Below are 20868 nucleotides of genomic sequence, written 5' to 3' on the forward strand. Positions count from 1 at the left end.
TGGATTGGAAGAATCAACATGGTGAAAATGACTATACTACCCAAAGCAATCTACAGATTCAATGCAATCCCTATCAAACTACCACTGGTATTTTTCACAGATCTAGAACAAAAAGTTTCACAATTTGTATGGAGACACAAAAGACCCCGAATAGCCAAAGCAATCTTGAGAACGAAAAACGGAGCTGGAGGAATCAGGCTCCCTGACTTCAGACTATATTACAAAGCTACAGTAATCAAGACAGTTTGGTACTGGCACAAAAACAGAAATATAGATCAATGGAACAGTATAGAAAGCCCAGAGATAAACCCGCGCACATCTGGTCACCTTATCTTTGATAAAGGAGGCAAGCATATACAGTGGAGAAAAGACAGCCTCTTCAATAAGTGGTGCTGGGAAAACTGGACAGGTACATGTAAAAGTATGAAATTAGAACACTCCCTGACACCATACACAAAAATAAACTCAAAATGGATTAAAGACCTAAGTGTAAGGCCAGACACTATCAAACTGTTAGAGGAAAACATAGGCAGAACACTCTATGACATAAATCACAGCAAGATCCTTTTTGACCCAGCTCCTAGAGAAATGGAAATAAAAACACAAATAAACAAATGGGACCTAATGAAACTTAAAAGCTTTTGCACAGCAAAGGAAACCATAAACAAGACCAAAAGACAACCCTCAGAATGGGAGAAAATATTTGCAAATGAAGCAACTGACAAAGGATTAATCTCCAAGATTTACAAGCAGCTCATGCAGCTCAATAACAAAAAAACAAACAACCCAATCCAAAAATGGGCAGAAGACCTAAATAGACATTTCTCCAAAGAAGATATACAGATGGCCAACAGACACATGAAAGAATGCTCAACATCATTAATCATTAGAGAAATGCAAATCAAAACTACAATGAGGTATCAGCTCACACCGGTCAGAATGGCCATCATCAAAAAATCTAGAAACAATAAATGCTGGAGAGGGTGTGGAGAAAAGGGAACACTCTTGCACTGTTGGTGGGAATGTAAATTGATACAGCCACTATGGAGAACAGTATGGAGGTTCCTTAAAAAACTAAAAATAGAACTACCATATGACCCAGCAATCCCACTACTGGGCATATACCCTGAGAAAACCATAATTCAAAAAGTCATGTACCAAAATGTTCATTGCAGCTCTATTTACAATAGCCAGGACCTGGAAGCAACCTAAGTGTCCATCATCGGATGAATGGATAAAGATGTGGCACATATATACAGTGGAATATTACTCAGCCATAAAAAGAAATGAAATGGAGGTATTTGTAATGAGGTGGATGGAGTTAGAGTCTGTCATACAGAGTGAAGTTAAGTCAGAAAGAGAAAAACAAATACAGTATGTTAACACATATATATGGAATCTAAGGAAAAAAAAAAAGGTCATGAAGAAACTAGTGGCAAGACGGGAATAAAGACACAGACCTACTAGAGAATGGACTTGAGGATACGGGGAGGGGGAGGGGTGAGATGTGACAGGGTGAGAGAATGTCATGGACATATATACACTACCAAATGTAAAATAGATAGCTAGTGGGAAACAGCCGCATAGCACAGGGAGATCAGCTCAGATCACCTAGAGGGGTGGGATGGGAGGGTGGGAGGGAGGGAGATGCAAGAGGGAAGAGATATGGGAACACATGTATATGTATAACTGATTCACTTTGTTATAAAGCAGAAACTAACACACCATTGTAAAGCAATTATACTCCAATAAAGATGTTTAAAAAAAAATACCTCTTTATGTAGAACAATTCTCATGCAAAACTAACTGGAAACTGGCAGAAAAACTCCTATACAACCAAGGCTGCAAGAAAGATACTTACGTAATTGGGTAGAATGGGAAGAAAAACATTGAAGAAAAACCTGTGCCCCTGGGAGGGGACTAAGAGGAAAATGGAGATTACACAGGCAGACGCTCACCTTTGGGAGTAAGATGGAAGAGCCACGACTGGGCATCCCAATCCTGGGGTCCTACATGGAGGAGACAAGCCCCCTTGGCTGCTTGGAGAAATGCTAGGACGGATAGAAAAGCTGGAGAAGCCTAGACTCCACTCGTGAGGAGTGCACAGGGGCTGGCTTGCCAACAGACAGAGCTAAGAGAGGTCTGCCTTAGTAGCTGCTATCTCATCACACTCCCCAGTCCAAGCTGAGTGATTGGGGAGTGTGGTAGCATCCACTCCACAACACAGCTTGGCACTGGATCTAGGGCAGCCAGTTCCTGGGAAAAGACTCAACCTAGGGATGCAGAGGTGAACTGGGGGGCATGGGATGAGGTCCAGGTGGTGCAGCAGCAGCTGTTGTTGGTGCTGACTCAAACAGCACCCCAGAAGCCCAGACTTCTGACAGCAGTGCAGCTGCTAGAATTCCTGTGACCAACACACCATGATCCCCACTCAAGCTGAGCAAATGCTCTGACACTGCCCACACCATGCCACAACATAGCACTAGATCTGGGACTACCACAACAGGGGAAAAGATGCACCCTTGGGCTGTGTCTGAGCAGAGCCAGAGACACCTACACAGGTAGTGCATTGTACCTCCGTAAGTACATAAGCCCCACTTATTTCAGCACTCCCCTCCTTTGGGGCAAAGGCCCCAGTGGAGGGAGAAGGAAAAACACAACATTTAAAGAGAACAGAACCAGCTCAGACCCAACCCTTAGGGCTACTGCTCTAGCAACTTGGGAGCAGACCCTGCCCGTGACAGGGCACTGATGGCCAACGAGCAGAGAGGAAGTCCCGCCTCACACCCTGCACAGACTCTAGTTCCTTCAACACCAGCCACACACCCTACCAAGCTGATAGTAACCAGCACACCCTGAGGAAAGATGTGACTGGTGTCCACAACAAAGACACTGGGCACACACAGTCTATTTAGGGACACTCCCACATAAAAACGCCCCTTCAAGACCATAATATATAAATGTTCCACCAAAATTCATAGAGACAGAGATAGCTAAGTGAAATGGAAGAGGAACTACACTCAATTGAAAAAGCCCTGAAAAAATAATGAAACAGAGATAATCAGTCTACCAGACAATGAGTTGAAAACATTGGTAATAAAAATGATAACTGAATTAGGAAAGAGAATTGATCTAAGCACAGATAATTTTAACGAGGAACTAGAAACTATAAAGAAGACCCAATCAAAAATCCAATCAAAAATAAATAACTATCTGTTTGGATTTTTGCCTAGTTTTGATAAAGCACTCTAGAAGCACTGAATCTCAGACTAAATGACACAAGAACGCATAAGTGACCTGGAAGATAGAGTAATAGAAATCACCCAGTCAGAACAGCAGACAGAAAGACAAATGAAAAAAAAAAACAAAGCAACACACAAGATCTATGGGATAACATAAAAAGTGCCAACATTCACATTACAGAGGTTCCAGAAGGAGAAGAGAGAGAGAAGGGGATCAAAAACATATTTAAAGAAATTATTGCTGAAAACTTCCCAAACCTAAAGAAGGAAACAGATATCCTTGTACAGGAATCACAAAGGGTCCCAAACAAGAAGAACCCCAACAGACTCACACCAAGACATAAATAAAATGGCAAAAGTTAAAGGGAGAATTCTAAAGGCAGCAAGAGAAAAACAGAGTCATATATAAGGGAACACTGATAAGGCTATCAACCGATTTCTCTGCAGAAACTTTGTAGGCCAGAAGGGAGGAAGGGAGTGGCATGATACATTCAAAGCCCTGAAAGAGGAAAAACCTACAACCTAGGATTCTCTACCCAGCAAGATTATCATTTAGAATAGGAGAGATGAAGAATTTCTCAGACAAGCAGAAACTAAAAGAATTCAGCAATACTAAACCCACCTTAAATGAAATGTGAAGGGTCTACTCTAAATGGAAAAGAAGTAAGAATATATAGGAAAATCCCAATAAGAAAGGCAAATATATAATAAGGATCGAAGATCACTTGAATAAGTCAGTATGTAGATTAAAAACTAAAACGTTGGGGGAGGAGGAACCAAGATGGCAGAGTAGGATGTGCTCTCACTCCCTCTTGCGAGAACACCAGAATCACAGCTACCTGCTAGACAATCATCGACAGGAAGACACTGGAACTCACCAAAAAAGATACCCAACATGCAAAGACAAAGGAGAAGCCACAATGAGACGGTAGGAGGGGCGCAATCACAGTAAAATCAAATCCCATAACTGGTGAGTGGGTGACTCACAGACTGGCGAACACTTATACCACAGAAGTCCACCCACTGGAGTGAAGGTTCTGAGCCCCACGTCAGGCTTCTCAACCTGGGGGTCCAGCAACGGGAGGAGGAATTCCTAGAGAATCAGACTTTGAAGCTGGTAGGAATTGATTGCAGAACTTCGACAGGACAGGGGGAAACAGAGACTCCACTCTTGGAAGGCACACACAAAGTAGTGTGCACATCGGGACCCAGGGGAAGGAGCAGTGACCCCGGAGGAGACTGAACCAGACCTACCTGCTAGTGTTGGAGGGTCTCCTGCAGAGGCGGGGGGTGGCTCTGTTTCACTGTGGGGACAAGGACACTGGCAGCAGAAGTTCTGGGAAGTACTCCTTGGCATGAGCCCTCCCAGAATATGTCATTAGCCCCACCAAAGAGCCCAGGTAGGCTCCAGTGTTGGGTTGCCTCAGGCCAAACAACCAACAGGGAGGGAACCCAGCGCCACCCATCAACAGTCAAGTGGATTAAAGCTTTTCTGAGCTCTGCCCACCAGAACAACAGTCAGCTCTACCCACAACCAGTCCCTCCCATCAAGCCTCTTAGATAGCCTCAACCACCAGAGGGCAGACAGCAGAAGCAAGAAGAACTACAATCCTGTAGCCTGTGGAACAAAAACCACATTCACAGAAAGATAGACAAGATGAAAAGGCAGAGGGCTATGTACCAGATGAAGGAACAAGATAAAACCCCAGAAAAACAACTAATGAAGTGAAGATAGGCAACCTTCCAGAAAAAGAATTCAGAATAATGATAGTGAAGATGATCCAGGACCTCGGAAAAACAATGGAGGCAAAGATTGAGAAGATGCAAGAAATGTTTAACAAAGACCTGGAAGAATTAAAGAACAAACAAACACAGATGAACAATACAATAACTGAAATGAAAACTACACTAGAAAAAATCAGTAGCAGAATAACTGAGGCAGAAGAATGGATAAGTGACCTGGAAGACAGAATGGTGGAATTCACTGCTGCAGAACAGAATAACAAAAAAAGAATGAAAAGAAATGAAGACAGCCTAAGAGACCTCTGGGACAGCATTAAATGCAACAACATTCGCATTATAGGGGTCCCAGAAGGAGAAGAGAGAGAGAAAGGACCAGAGAAAATGTTTGAAGAGATTATAGTTGAAAACTTCCCAAACATGGGAAAGGAAATAGCCACCCAAGTCCAGGAAGTGCAGAGAGTCCCATACAGGATAAACCGAAGGAGAAACACGCCAAGACACATAGTAATCAAATTGGCAAAAATTAAAGACAAAGAAAAATTAGTGAAAGCACCAAGGGAAAAACGACAAATAACATACAAGGGAACTCCCATAAGGTTAACAGCTGATTTCTCAGCAGAAACTCTACAAGCCAGAAGGGAGTCGCATGATATACTTAAAGTGATGAAAGGGAAGAACCTACAACCAAGATTACTCTACCCGGCAAGGATCTCATTCAGATTCGATGGAGAAATCAAAAGCTTTACAGACAAGCAAAAGCTAAGAGAATTCAGCACCACCAAACCAGCTCTACAACAAATGCTAAAGGAACTTCTCTAAGTGGGAAACACAAGGGAAGAAAAGAACCTACAAAAACAAACCAAAAACAATTAAGAAAATGGTCATAGGAACATACATATCGATAATTACCTTAAACGTGAATGGATTAAATGCTCCAACCAAAAGACACAGGCTTGCTGAATGGATACAAAAACAAGACCCATATATATGCTGTCTGCAAGAGACCCACTTCAGACCTAGGGACACATACAGACTGAAAGTGAGGGGATGGAAAAAGATATTCCATGCAAAAGGAAATCAAAAGAAAGCTGAAGTAGCTATACCCATATCAAATACACTTTAAAATAAAGAATGTTACAAGAAACAAGGAAGGACACTACAAATGATAAAGGGATCAATCCAAGAAGAAGATATAACAATTATAAATATATATGCACCCAACACAGGAGCACCTCAATACATAAGGCAACTGCTAACAGCTATAAAAGAGGAAATCAACAGTAACACAATAATAGTGGGGGACTTTAACACTTCACTTACACCAATGGACAGATCATCCAAAATGAAAATAAATAAGGAAACAGAAGCTTTAAATGACACAATAGACCAGATAGATTTAATTGATATTTATAGGACATTCCATCCCAAAACAGCAGATTACACTTTCTTCTCAAGTGCACATGGAACATTTTCCAGGATAGATCACATCTTGGGTCACAAGTCAAGCCTCAGTAAATTTAAGAAAATTGAACTCATATCAAGCATCTTTTCTGACCACAACACTATGAGATTAGAAATGAATTACAGGGGAAAAAAACGTAAAAAAACACAAACACATGGAGGCTAAACAATACGTTACTAAATAACCAAGAGATCACTGAAGAAATCAAAGAGGAAATCAAAAAATACCTAGAGACAGATGACAATGAAAACACGACAATTCAAAACCTGTGGGATGCAGCAAAAGCAGTTCTAAGAGGGAAGTTTATAGCTATACAAGCCTATCCCATGAAACAAGAAAAATCTCAAATAAACAATCTAACCTTAAACCTCAAGGAACCAGAGAAAGAAGAACAAACAAAACCCAAAGTTAGCAGAAGGAAAGAAATCATAAAGATCAGAGCAGAAATAAATGAAATAGAAACAAAGAAAACAATAGCAAAGATCAATAAAACTAAAAGCTGGTTCTTTGAGAAGATAAACAAAATTGATAAACCGTTAGCCAGACTCACCAAGAAAAAGAGGGAGAGGACTCAAATCAATAAAGTTAGAAATGAAAAAGGAGAAGTTACGATGGACACCACAGAAATACAAAGCATCCTAAGGGACTACTACAAGCAACTCTATGCCAATAAAATGGACAACCTGGAAGAAATGGACAAATTCCTAGAAAGGTATAACCTTCCAAGACTGAACCAGGAAGAAATAGAAAATATGAACAGACCAATTACAGGTAATGAAATTGAAACTGTGATTAAAAATCTTCCAACAAACAACAGTCCAGGACCAGATGGCTTCAGAGGTGAATTCTATCAAACATTTAGAGAAGAGCTAACAGCCATCCTTCTCAAACTCTTCCAAACAATTGCAGAGGAAGGAACACTCCCAAACTCATTCTATGAGGCCACCATCACCCTGATACCAAAACCAGACAAAGATACTACAAATAAGAAAACTACAGACCAATATCACTGATGAATATAGATGTAAAAATCCTCAACAAAATACTAGCAAACAGAATCCAACAACACATTAAAAGGATCATACATCACGATCAAGTGGGATTTATCCCAAGGATGCAAGGATTCTTCAATATACACAAATCAATCAATGTGATACACCATATTAACAAATTGAAGCATAAAAACCATATGATCATCTCAATAGATGCAGAAAAAGCTTTTGACAAAATTCAACACCCATTTATGATAAAAACTCTCCAGAAATTGGGCATAGAGGGAACCTACCTTAACATAATAAAGGCCATATACGACAAACCCACAGCAAACATCATTCTCAATGGTGAAAAACTGGAAGCATTTCCTCTAAGATCAGGAACGAGACAAGGATGTCCACTCTCACCACTATTATTCAACATAGTTTTGGAAGTCCTAGCCACAGCAATCAGAGAAGAAAAAGAAATAAAAGGAATACAAATTGGAAAAGAAGAAGTAAAACTGTCACTGTTTGCAGATGACATGATACTATACATAGAGAATCCAAAAGATGCCAACAGAAAACTACTAGAGCTAATCAATGAATTTGGTAGAGTTGCAGGATACAAAATTAATGCACAGAAGTCTCTTGCATTCCTATACACTAATGATGAAAAATCTGAAAGAGAAAGTAAGGAAACACTCCCATTTACCGCTGCAACAAAAGGAATAAAATACCTAGGCATAAACCTACCTAGGGAGACAAAAGACCTGTATGCAGAAGACTATAAGACACTGATGAAAGAAATTAAAGATGATACCAACAGATGGAGAGATATACCATGTTCTTGGATTGGAAGAATCAATATTGTGAAAATGACTATACTACCCAAAGCAATCTACAGATTCAATGCAATCCCTATCAAATTACCAATGGCATTTTTTATGGAACTAGAACAAATCATCTTAAAATATGTACGGAGACAGAAAAGACCCCGAATAGCCAAAGCAGTCTTGAGGGAAAAAAACGGAGCTGGAGGAATCAGACTCCCTGACTTCAGACTATACTACAAAGCTACAGTCATCAAGACAATATGGTACTGGCACAAAAACAGAAACATAGATCAACGGAACAAGATGGAAAGCCCAGAGATAAACCCACGCACCTATGGTCAAGTAATCTATGACAAAGGAGGCAAAGATATACAATGGAGAAGACAGTCTCTTCAATAAGTGGTGCTGGGAAAACTGGACAGCTACATGTAAAAGAATGAAATTAGAACACTCCCTAACACCATACACAAAAATAAACTCAAAATGGATTTGAGACCTAAATGTAAGACCGGACACTATAAAACTCTTAGAGGAAAACATAGGAAGAACACTCTTTGACATAAATCACAGCAAGATCGTTTTTGATCCACCTCCTAGAGTAATGGAAATAAAAACAAAAATAAACAAATGGGACCTAATGAAAGTTCAAAGCTTTTGCACAGCAAAGGAAACCATAAACAAGATGAAAAGACAACCCTCAGAATGGGAGAAAATATTTGCAAACAAATCAACGACAAAGGATTAATCTCCAAAATATATAAACAGCTCATGCAGCACAATATTAAAGAAACAAACAACCCAATCCAAAAATGAGCAGAAGAACTAAATAGACATTTCTCCAAAGAAGACATACAGATGGCCAAGAAGCACATGAAAAGCTGCTCAACATCACTAATTATTAGAGAAATGCAAATCAAAACTACAATGAGGTATCACCTCACACCAGTTAGAATGGGCATCATCAGAAAATCTACAAACAACAAATGCTGGAGAGGGTGTGGAGAAAAGGGAACCCTCTTGCACTGTTGGTGGGAAGGTAAATTGATACAGCCACTATGGAGAACAGTATGGAGGTTCCTTAAAAAACTAAAAATAAAATTACCATATGATCCAGCAATCCCACTACTGGGCATATACCCAGAGAAAACCATAATTCAAAAAGACACATGCACCCCAATGTTCATTGCAGCACTATTTACAATAGCCAGGTCACGGAAGCAACCTAAATGCCCATCGACAGACGAATGGATAAAGAAGATGTGGTACATATATATAATGGAATATTACTCAGCCATAAAAAGGAACGAAATTGGGTCATTTGTTGAGACGTGGATGGATCTAGAGACTGTCATACAGAGTGAAGTAAGTTAGAAAGAGAAAAACAAATATCGTATATTAACGCATGTATGTGGAACCTAGAATAATGATACAGATGAACCGGTTTGCAGGGCAGAAGTTGAGACACAGATGTAGAGAACAAACGTATGGACACCAACGGGGGAAAACCACAGTGGGGTGAGGATGGTGGTGTGCTGAATTGGGCGATTGGGATTGACATGTATACACTGATGTGTATAAAACTGATGACTAATAAGAAACTGCACTATAAAAAAACAAACAAATAAACAACTAATACTAAACTTTCTTTGGGTTATTTGTATGGAAATATGTTAATATAAATGTTTCAGACATTAACATGAAATTTCTAAAAATCTTATATGTTCTGGTATAATGTTATAAGTCATAATTCTAGTTATTACTTTAAAATGTATATCTCAGAAATAACTAAATTTCCTTGTCAATTGCATTATTATGAACTTTCATCAAATCTTTAAGTGTGGTCATTTTTAAGTCTTTTGTCATTTACAGACAGTTCTGGGTGTACTCTGATGCTTCTGCAAAAATGTTTCTATAAAAGGGTTTCATCTTCAAGGAATTCATGGAAAAGACTCTGACAAGTACAGGCTTCTGGTAACTGACTATACTGCTGAACTGAATGAATAAGCATTTTCAGAACTCTAATGGAAAACTGATGAATTCATAAAAGTGCTAACAAAAGATCAAGATGAAAAAAAAATTAATTACATGGGACTGAGTGAACTGATGAGGATGATTATAATTTTTGTGACTTTCTGTTTGAATAAAAAAAAAAATCCCACAAGGACTCAGAGGCAAAAAATATACAAAACAATTTTCACTGCAAAGTAAAGGAGCTGTTACAGTGAAGGATTACTGGACTGAATGTCAATATTATGACATAGTATGAGTGTGCCTCGTGTTTGGTAATTGCAATCTTTGTTGCTTTTGTTGTGGTCATCCATTTACAATGCTTGGTGTCAGTTTATTTATCTCTCGTAAAAATAAAATACAGTGTGTGTGTTTTAAAAAAAAAAAACTAAAAATTTGTAAAGTCAATTATAACTACAATAAACAGTAGAGGGATAAGCATGAAGATGTAAAATATGGCTTCAAAAACACAAAATGTGGGAGAGGGGAGTAAAAAATGTAGATCTTTTAGAATGTGTTTGAACTTAAATGACTATCAGTTTAAAGTAAGTAGATATAATTATGAGTCAACATAAATGAACCCATAGTACCCACAAATCAAAAACCTACCAAAGATACACAAAAACGAAACAGAAAGGAACTTAAGCACACTACAAAAGAAAATTATCAAACCACAATGGGAGAAACGAAATGAACAGAGAAGAACTACAAAAACAACTGGAAAAAAGTAATAAAATGTCCATAAGTACATACCTATCAATAATTACTTTAAATGTCAATGGACTAAATGCTCTGATCAAAATACACAGGGTGGTGAATGAATAAAAAATAAGACCTTTCTATATGCTGCCTACAAGAGACTCACTTCAGGGTGAAAGACACACACAAACTCAAAGTGAGGGAATGAAAAAAGATATTTCATGCAAACAGAAATGACAAGAAAGCAGGGGGAACAATACTCATACCAGACAAAACAGACTTTAAAACAAAGCTATACCAAAAGATCATGAAGGGCATTATATAATGATAAAGGGATCAATACAGAAAGAGGATATTACATTCATTGACATATATGTACCCAATATAGGAGCACCTAAATATATAAAGTAAATACTAACAGACATAAAGGGAGAAATTAACAGTAACACAAGAATAGTAGGAGATTTTAATACCTCACTGACATCAATAAACAGATCATCCAGACAGAAAATCAATAAGGCAACAGAGGTCTTAAATGACACAATAGACTGTTGCACTTAATTGATATCTACAGGACATTACATCTGAAGAAAGTAGAACACACATTCTTTTCAAGTGCACATGGAACAGTCCCCAGGATGGATCACATACTACATCACAAAACAAGCTTTAACAAATTTAAGAGGATAAAAATTATATCAAGCATTTTTTCTGACCACAACACTATGAAACTAAAAATAAACTACAGAAAGAAAAATGAGAAAAGAACAAAGATGTGGAGACTAAACAACATGCTACTAAAAAACCAATGGGTCAATAATGAAATCAAAGAGGAAATCAGAAAATACTTTGAGACAAACATAAATGAAAACACAACTTTACAAAATCTATGGGATGCAGGAAAAGCAGATCTCAGAGGGAAGTTCATAACAATACAGGCCTTCCTCGAGAACTAAGGAAAATCTCAAATAAACAACCAAACCTGCCACCTAAAAGAATTAGAAAAAGAAGAACAAAGCCTAAAGTCAACAGAAGGAAGGAAATAATAAAGATCAGAGACAAAATAAATAAAATAGAGGTTAAAAAAAAAAACAATAGAAAAGATCAATTAAACCAAGAGCTGGTTTTTTGAAAAGATAAACAAAATTAATAAACCTTTAAGCCAGGCTCACCAAGAAGAAAAGACAGAGGACCCAATAAACAAAATAAAAAATGAAAGAGGAGAAATAACAGCCCATATCACAGAGATACAAAAAAAAATCATTAGAGAATACTATGAACAGTTATATGCCAACAAATTGGACAACCTAGGAGAAATGGACAAATTTCTAAAAACATACAGTCTGCCAAGACTGAGTCAAGAATAAACAGATAATTTGACAGACCTATCACTAGAAGTGAAATTGGATCTGTAATAAAAAACCTCCCGGCAAACAAAAGTACAGGACCAGACCGCTTCCCAGGGGAATTTTACCAAACACATAAAGAAGAATTAATACTGCTCTTTCTCAAACTATTCCAAAAAATTGAAGAGGAGGGAACACTCTCAAATTCATTCTATGAGGCCACCATTACCTTGATATCAAAACCAAAGACACTACAAAAAGAAAGAGAGAAAATTATAGGCCAATATATTTGATGAAAATAGATGCAAAAATCCTCAACAAAGCATTAGCAAACCAAATCCAACAATACCTAAAAAGAAACATATACCATGATCAAGTTGGATTATTCCAGGGTCACAAGGATGTTTCAACATACGCAAATCAATCAATGTGACACACCGTATTAAAAAAGAGGAAAGATAAAAATCACATGATCATCTCAATAGACATAGAAAAAGCATTTGACAAAATTCAACAACCATTCATGATACAAACTCTCACCGAAGTGGGTACAGAGGAAACATATCTCAGCATAGTAAAGGCCATTTACAAGAAACCCACAGCCAGTGTAATACTCAATGGTGAAAAGCTGAAAGTATTCCTTTTAAACTCAGGAACAAGAAAAGGATGCCCACTCTCATTGCTTCTATTTAACATAGTATTGGAATTCCTAGCCACAGCAATCAGACAAGAAAAAGAAATAAAAAGCATCCAAATTGTAAAGAAAGAAGTAAAACTGTCACTATTTATAGATGACATGATACTATATACATAGAAAACCCTGAAGTCTCCACCAAAAAACTGTTAGAATAAGTGAATTCAGTAAAGTTGCAGGATACAAGATTAATATACAAAAATCTGTTGCTTTTCTATACGCCAATAATGAACCATGAGAAAGAGAGAGCAAAAAAATAATCCTGTTTAAAATCACATCAAAAAGAAAAACACCTAGGAATAAATTTAACCAAGGAGGTGAAAGACCTATACTCTGAAAACTATAAAACACTGATGAAGGAAAATGAAGATGATACAAAGAAATACAAAGATATCCTGTGCTCTCACATTAGAAGAATTAATATTGTTAAAATGGCCATACTACCCAAAGCAATCTACAGATTTAATGAAATCCTTATCAAAATACCCATAACGTTTTTCACGCAACTAGAACAAATAATCCTAAAATTAATATGGAACCACAAAAGACCCCGAATTGCCAAAGCAATATTGAGGAAAAAGAACAAAGCTGGAGGTATCACCCCACAGGACTTCAGACTATACTACAAAGCTACAATAATCAAAACATCATGGTACTGGCACATAAAAGACACATAGATCAATGGACAGAACAGAGAGCCCAGATATAAACCCATGCAGTTATGGTCAATTAATCTATGACAAAGGAGGCAAGAATATACAGTGGAGAAAAGACAGTCTCTTTAATAAGTGGTGCTGGAGAAAATGGACAGCTACATGTAAAACAATGAGATTAGAACATTTCCTCACACCATTACAAAAATAAGCTCAAAATGGATTAAAGACCTAAACGTAAGACTGGAAACTATAAAACTCCTAGAAGAAAACATAGGTGGAACACTCTTTGACATAAATCAGCAATAGTTTTTGCTTTCTCCTAAAGCAAAGAAAACAAAAGCAAAAATAAACAAATGGGACCTAATTAAACTTAAAAGCTTTTGCACAGGAAAGGAAACCATCAACAAAATGAAAAGACAACCTACTGAATGGGAGGAAATATTTGCAAATGATGTGACTGACAAGGGGTCAATATCCAAACTATACAAACAGCTCATACAACTCAACATCCCAAAAAACAATCCAATCAAAGAACTGGCAGGACTTGAATAGAGGTTTTTCTTTTCTTTTTTTTTTTTTTTTTTTGAGGTTTTTCTGAAGAAGACGTACAGATGACTAACAGGCACATGAAAAGATGCTCAACATCACTAATTATTAGAGAAATGCAAATCAAAACCACAATGAGACATCACCTCACACCAGTCAGAATGGCCATCTTCAAAAAGTCTACAAATAACAAATGTTGGCGAGGATGTGGAGAAAAGGGAACCCTCGAACACTATTAGTAGGAATGCAAATTGGTGCAGCCACTATAGAAAAGAGTATGGAGGTTCCTTAGAAAAATTAAAAATAGAACTACCACATGACCCAGCAATTCCTCTCTTGTGTATATATCCAGAAAAAACGAACACACTAATTCGAAAAAATACATGCACCCCAATGTTCATAGCAGGCAGCACTATTTACAATAGTCAAGACATGGAAGCAACCCAAATGCCCACCAACAGATGATTAAGAAGATGCACTATACATATAAAATGGACAATTACTTAACCATAAAAGAATGAAATTCTACCACTTGCAGCAACATGGATGGACCTGGAGAATATTATACTTACTGAAGTAAGTCAGACAGAGAAAAACAAACACTATGATATCACTTATATGTGGAATCTAACAAATAATACAAATGAATGTATATGCAAAACAGAAATAGACTAACAGACACAGAAAACAAACTTGTGGTTACCAAAGAGGAGAGGGATGGAGGAAGGGACAAATTAAGGGTATGGGATTAACAGATACCAACTACTATATATAAAATAGTTAAGCAACAAGGATATACTCTATTGCACAGGGAATTATACCCATTATCTTATAACAACCTATAATGGCGTATAATCTGCAAAAATACTGAATCACTATGCTGTACACTTGAACTAACATAATATTGTAAGTCAACTATACTTCAATAAAAACAAAAGCAAAATAAAATGTACAGCTTCTTAAAAGGATAATTTTAATACTTATTTTAAAATTCCAAATATATTAACTTTATAAAGATATCAACTACCTTTATTAATACTCAATTGTTTCTTTTCATATGTTTTATTTAGTGGGAATAAGATTACCCATCTTTTATAATTACATTTCCATTACCTGGTTCTTACTGTCACAAAATATTTAGTACCCTTTTTATATAGTTATTGGATAATAAGATTCTATAATTCTCTCAAGAAAAGTGAATGATATACTGAAGGTACAGAAATTATTCTATTAGTCAATTATTCACATATATTTTAGAACTTCAAAGAAAGGAGCATTTTTCAAAAGTATAAGTGATGATATAGATTTATAGCAATTAGCAATAATAATTCAGTAATAAATAATCTGAAGCATCACTGGTTCTCAATTTTCTTGCCTTATTTAAATGATTTACTATATTTTTGTACCTTTTATCTCCTTTAAGGTATGTATATGGCTTGATTAGATTTTTTTAAAAAGGAATATGGGGCATTATTTGTGAAAACGAAGGTCTACTCTGTTTTCCTCAGGGTCCTCTTTTAAGCCATCAAAGTCTAAATAACTTGTGTAATATTAACAAATACTCTTTCAGGGTTTGGAAAAATGTTTAATTTTCTAAGTGTGTCTAATGTTTAAGGTGGGTGTTAACTCTGGGGACAGTGACATCTGTCTATAAAATAGGTTATTCTAGAAAAATACAGAACATATTACACATCACTCCCCTCCCACAGATCAGTTGCTACTTGGGAACTCAGAAGTGAAAAGAAATATATGTAAATAGATGTAATTTAGGTTAGCAACTTTGGTTTCTTAGTTTAACACAATCTACTCCAGTTAAAATCTTATTTCTCATTAACCTTACAGGAAAATAATCAGGCTTCACACAATATAAACTTATCTTGTGTAAAATTCACAGCTTTGGTGAAACAGGTCGTGAAGAGTATACATACTAAAAACAACATGTGAGAAACACAGACTGCTGTATATGTCAAGAGTTTTGGGGAGGAGAGCAATTATTGCATGTCATGGATTTTTATGAAATACTAGGTATTTTTCCACCTGTGTTGTGTTTACTGCAGCTGAATCCACAGCCTCTCCTTTCTTATGTCACATCAGAGTGCCGTGCTTCACATTTTCTTCTTTTTAATGGGAAAGACTCTGAGGATGTCTCTTCTTTCTGAGTAAAGATGACTATAGGTAAAATACATACCTGATGTGGAGAAAGAAATGGCAAAAATTAAGACTGATTAACCATCTCTGTGGAAAGAACCATGGTTTTGAAATATAGAGTGCTGCCTGGAGTCCAGGGAGAAGACACTTGCAAAGGAGACTCAAAGAAGGAATACTTAAAGAGTCCAGATTTTCTGCAGAAGGGGAAGTAAAGCAAACTCCTCCATCTTACTGTTCTGTTTATTGCAAGGAAGGAACTTTTCTTTAGCTCTCTCCATTTCCCCTAAAGTTTTACATTTGTCTTCTCATGTGTTGTTCTTACAGACCTGATAGTTGTTATCTTCTAGAGGTAATAATTATCTTAAGGATTTGTGAAGGTTAGAGCTGGAGAAACTAAAATTTAACAACAGAAGTCTGTTTCCCAATTTCCTGGACAAATTAATTAATTGATTAGATTTTCTCAACTGTAAGTTTTTGTCCTATATATTTTTCTTGAGCCTTTAGCACCTACTCCCACTTGCCTGCTAGGAAATGCTAGCACATAAGGGCAAACAAACAGGAAACAAAACAGATATAAATGGGAAATCCAGAAATAGCCAAGTTTACTTAGTTTGACATCTAGATTTTCTTTGTAGATGCTTGTGTTTGTGGTGAAAACTTTTATATTTCATACACAAAGCAGTTACATTTTCTACTAGTAAAACTGTTCCTGTTCATACAGTGCAAACAGTGATATATTTGATCTCATGATGACCTGCAAAAAGCATTATAACTTCTAAATACTTTACTAACAAGGTCTAGTTCGTCATGTCAGCCTTCTTTTTCCATCTCTCCCATGTTTACAGACCTTTCTACTAAGGTAGGTGGCAGCACAAACCAAAAAGCACAGAAAGAATACAAAAACAAAACAAAACAGAAAAGCCACTTACCTATAAAGAGCATCATGAGATATATTTTCAGCACATATGGGAAATAGATGGATAAGTCAAAGGGCAGCTTTGTGGAGTAAGTGCCAAATGATTCAAAATAAGGCAGTGACTGATAGATGGCAAATGCTGTTTAAAGAAAAAAGGAATCATGAAGGTTTCCCTCCTTAACTTGCTACAGGGATGTGTATATATGTATGCATAGTTGAAGGATATTCCAAATTTGATAACGACTGTTTTGTGATAATTGCTGAATCCTTTTGCCAAAGCTATAGCTTGATATAGAAATCCGCTGATCAGATTGGCAAGGCCATTATAGCAGTGTGATTTGTTGAATTTTGTCCATTTTTTACTTTATTATGCCTACACAAAAATAGTTTACAGTGTTTCTTTTTTTATTGAGGTATAGTTGATGTACAATATAAGCTTCCGGTGTACAACAGAGTGATTCACAATTTTTAAAGGCTATACTCCACTTATAGTTAATATAAAATATCTGCTACATTCCCTGTGCTGTATAATATATCCTTGTAGCTTATTTATTTTATACATAGTAGTTAGTACAGAAAATTGTATCTCAAAATACCTGTCCTCTTAGCCACAAGTAGGGGTTACAGACGAATGAACATGGAAAATGCTTCATATATTCTCCTCTTGGAGTTTCATAACACACATTGGTATAGCAGAGACTCTGTCAAGTTCTGCAATAAAGAAACTGGTTTCACCCATTTCCTCAGCTTAACTGGTCTTGGAATAGCTCTTTCTTCCTCCCCATCCCAGGAGTACTTAATACAAATTCTGAGGAATCGTGTGAGAAATGCTGGCCTAAATTATTTTGAGGGAGGAGGCTCATGTCAAATAAAAAGAGATGGACATTCTATGAAATTGTGTCCATGTATAGACTTTGTATAACATTTCATGGAATAAAATGATAATGTACTATGGTTATATAAGATGTTCTCATCAGGGTAAGCTGAGTGAAGGTACATAGGAACAATGCACTGTTTTTGCAACTTACTGTGAGTCTAAAATTATTATTTTTTATTTGCCTTTTTTAAAAAGACAGAGGAAAACTCAGGCGCCCACAGCTGTTAGAGCCAGAGAGTGGAATCGGCACAGGGTCTGCAACTGACACTAAAGCATGCCATCTAAGATTTCCATGGGCAGCACCTAAGTCTCTGGCATTTTATTAGTATAGTTGATTTGATTATGAATATGAACTTGGTTTTTGTCTTATATTATCAGATGGGAAATTATAGTTATTAAAAGATATTAGAATTATCAAAAGTCAAGCAGGTTTTCTTAACTACATGTTTTTATACTTTGGGACATTTGAAATATATAGAAATATATAAAGATAAAATTACTACGCTCTACCACCCAGAATTAATCATTATTGATATTTTGTTATATGTGCTTTCAAAATTTTTCTGGATATACTTTGTTTTTTAATTGCAAGAATAAGTTTATGAATCTAATTTTAATAAAAGAATATGCATTTTATGGCAACTATATATAAACATGGCTTTCCTAAGAAAGGAGAATGGTTACAATTATAGAATAAAAAAAAAAAGTTTCCTATATATTTATTCATCCCTATTTTTAGGAAAATATTAGTCATATTTCTACTTTATTCCTTTATATATTCTTTATAGTATTTTTCATATTATCTAACAAATGAATGTACTTAATAAATAAACGTTTCAATGAGTGATGGATTTTGTTCTCAAATAAATGGCCAATCCATTTTTTATGGTTTTCAAGAAGATTATTCCCTAGATTCTTTTGGCATAGTCTGTTTGCCAAAATTTAAAACAGATCTTTAAATTATATCTAATGTGATTTACTATAATACAAGCTCCTTTTCTCTGCTCACTGGTAGATAGACAACGTGTGGTTATATCATATATACTTTATAATTATTGCCAAAGTCACCATCATTTTATGTTAAATATTTCTGTATGTTTTCCCTTAGTTACTTAACATGTGCTCTCTTAATTTCTTTATGCCTTCGGTTTTCAAAAACTTTTATCATGTCTGTTTCAGAGTTCCCTACCAGTCTGCTAAACCCATTACAGAGGGAAGCAAATATTCCCCAAATATCCTCAAGCTCTTGGCAAATTGATGCTTTTAATTATTTGATTTTAAGCTTTAGGTTTACATTTAGGCTAAGTAATTAGCCTACTTCATATTGTATTTAATGATTAATTGTTTATTGAGCATGTATACTGGGTGCATAAGACAAAGGAAGAAAGAAACACAGACAACTCCGGATCCCCATGGAGCTTAGAGGCTAGACAGGGAAATAGACATTAATCAAAGAATCACACAAATGTCTAATTACAACTAAGATAGGTCTTACAAAAGAGATTCATTGGGGGAATTAATGTTGATGAGGAAATTGAGGAACGCTTCCCTGAGAAACTAATGACTCGTCTAAAGGTAGAGTTAACTGTCACTGGCAGAGAATAGGCAGCATGGTAGATGGTAAGTGGGAAGGCTAGTCCAGCCAAGGGGGAACTGAATTTCTATGCATTACAAATAATCACTGAGTCACTAAATGTTAAATCCCCTTTGGATGAGTAAACAGACTTAGAGAGGTTAAATGATTTACCCAAACTCAGCAAGTTAATGAAGTTAAAGGCCCTCAGATGTCCTCATTCCTCATCCAATATTTTGTCTACTGTGCAGAGCTGCTTCCCCCGTAACTTTACTTTTTAAGGTTTTGCTTCTTTGCATCAAGGGAAGTATGCCAGGAAAGATAACACTGAGTCAGCTGAACAGTAGCAGAAATAGTAACTTAATCAGCAAAAAGTTTTGTGAATCATTATAACAGGATTGCTTTTGTCGGTAAGCAGTACAGAAAAGTCACTCTTTTCTTACCTTCAGCGAGAACACACAAAGGATAAATCGGCATCCATAGTGTTTGACTGAGCCACGTCAAGACAGCATAGGATATTCCAATGACTGATAACATGCTGTAAGTGTACCTGAAAGGAGACAAGTTTGCTCATAAACATCATTTGCTGCTGATGTCTGGGAAATAGCAGGAGAAGAAAGTACCTTACTGTGTAATTGAATACACAGATAAAACTGGAGAGTACGCAAATTCCTTACTTTATTTCCTGTAATGTAAGCAGGAGAAGAGGTAAAAAATGGAGAGAGAGGAACCATGTCAGTCTGGCTTGTCTTATGGGGTGGATCATGGATAATTATAGAGGGAAGAAAGAAAAATGTAACTCTTATCTCCCAGCAAATTACAGTTACAAGTCTCCTCAAATAGTGACTTCAATTTCACTCAGAAGCCAAGCCCATTTTATAGAGAGGCTAAGTTTTTAAGACAGACAGACTTGTAAATATCTAGGTAATGAATTTAAAAAATAAAAAAAAATATGTACCATCTTGTGTGAATAATTAAAGAACTGGCCTTAGGAGCTTGTTTTGGGTATAGGAGGCGGTTTTAAACCTGCCTTTATGATGTAATAGATGAAGGAGTCAAAATCTTTTCATTTCTCAAGCTTAAGCATACATCAGAATCACTCAGAGGGCTTGCTAAAGCACAAATTGTTAGGCCCTATCTCCAGAGTGTCTG

General features: G+C 36.5%; 1 protein-coding gene across 5 annotated transcripts in view; it reads right to left on the reverse strand.

The window, feature by feature from the left end:
- HACD4 (3-hydroxyacyl-CoA dehydratase 4) overlaps positions 1-20868 on the reverse strand; it is a 68505-nt gene that overhangs the window by 29502 nt on the left and 18135 nt on the right. For 2 of the 5 annotated variants that reach the window (XM_068553659.1, XM_068553661.1), the window contains 3 exons: positions 20160-20266; positions 17280-17405; positions 15767-16390 (listed from right to left, as the gene is read on the reverse strand). In XM_068553659.1, coding sequence (XP_068409760.1) covers positions 16308-16390; positions 17280-17405; positions 20160-20266 — 316 coding nt within the window. In that variant the 3' untranslated portion in view covers positions 15767-16307. Of the gene's footprint in view, positions 1-15766; positions 16391-17279; positions 17406-20159; positions 20267-20868 lie in introns of those variants that run through there. The other 3 variants (XM_068553660.1, XM_068553663.1, XM_068553662.1) reach the window with 2 other exon arrangements.

The sequence above is a fragment of the Eschrichtius robustus genome, chromosome 10 (assembly GCF_028021215.1).
Source record: "Eschrichtius robustus isolate mEscRob2 chromosome 10, mEscRob2.pri, whole genome shotgun sequence".
NCBI classification, from domain to species: domain Eukaryota; kingdom Metazoa; phylum Chordata; class Mammalia; order Artiodactyla; family Eschrichtiidae; genus Eschrichtius; species Eschrichtius robustus.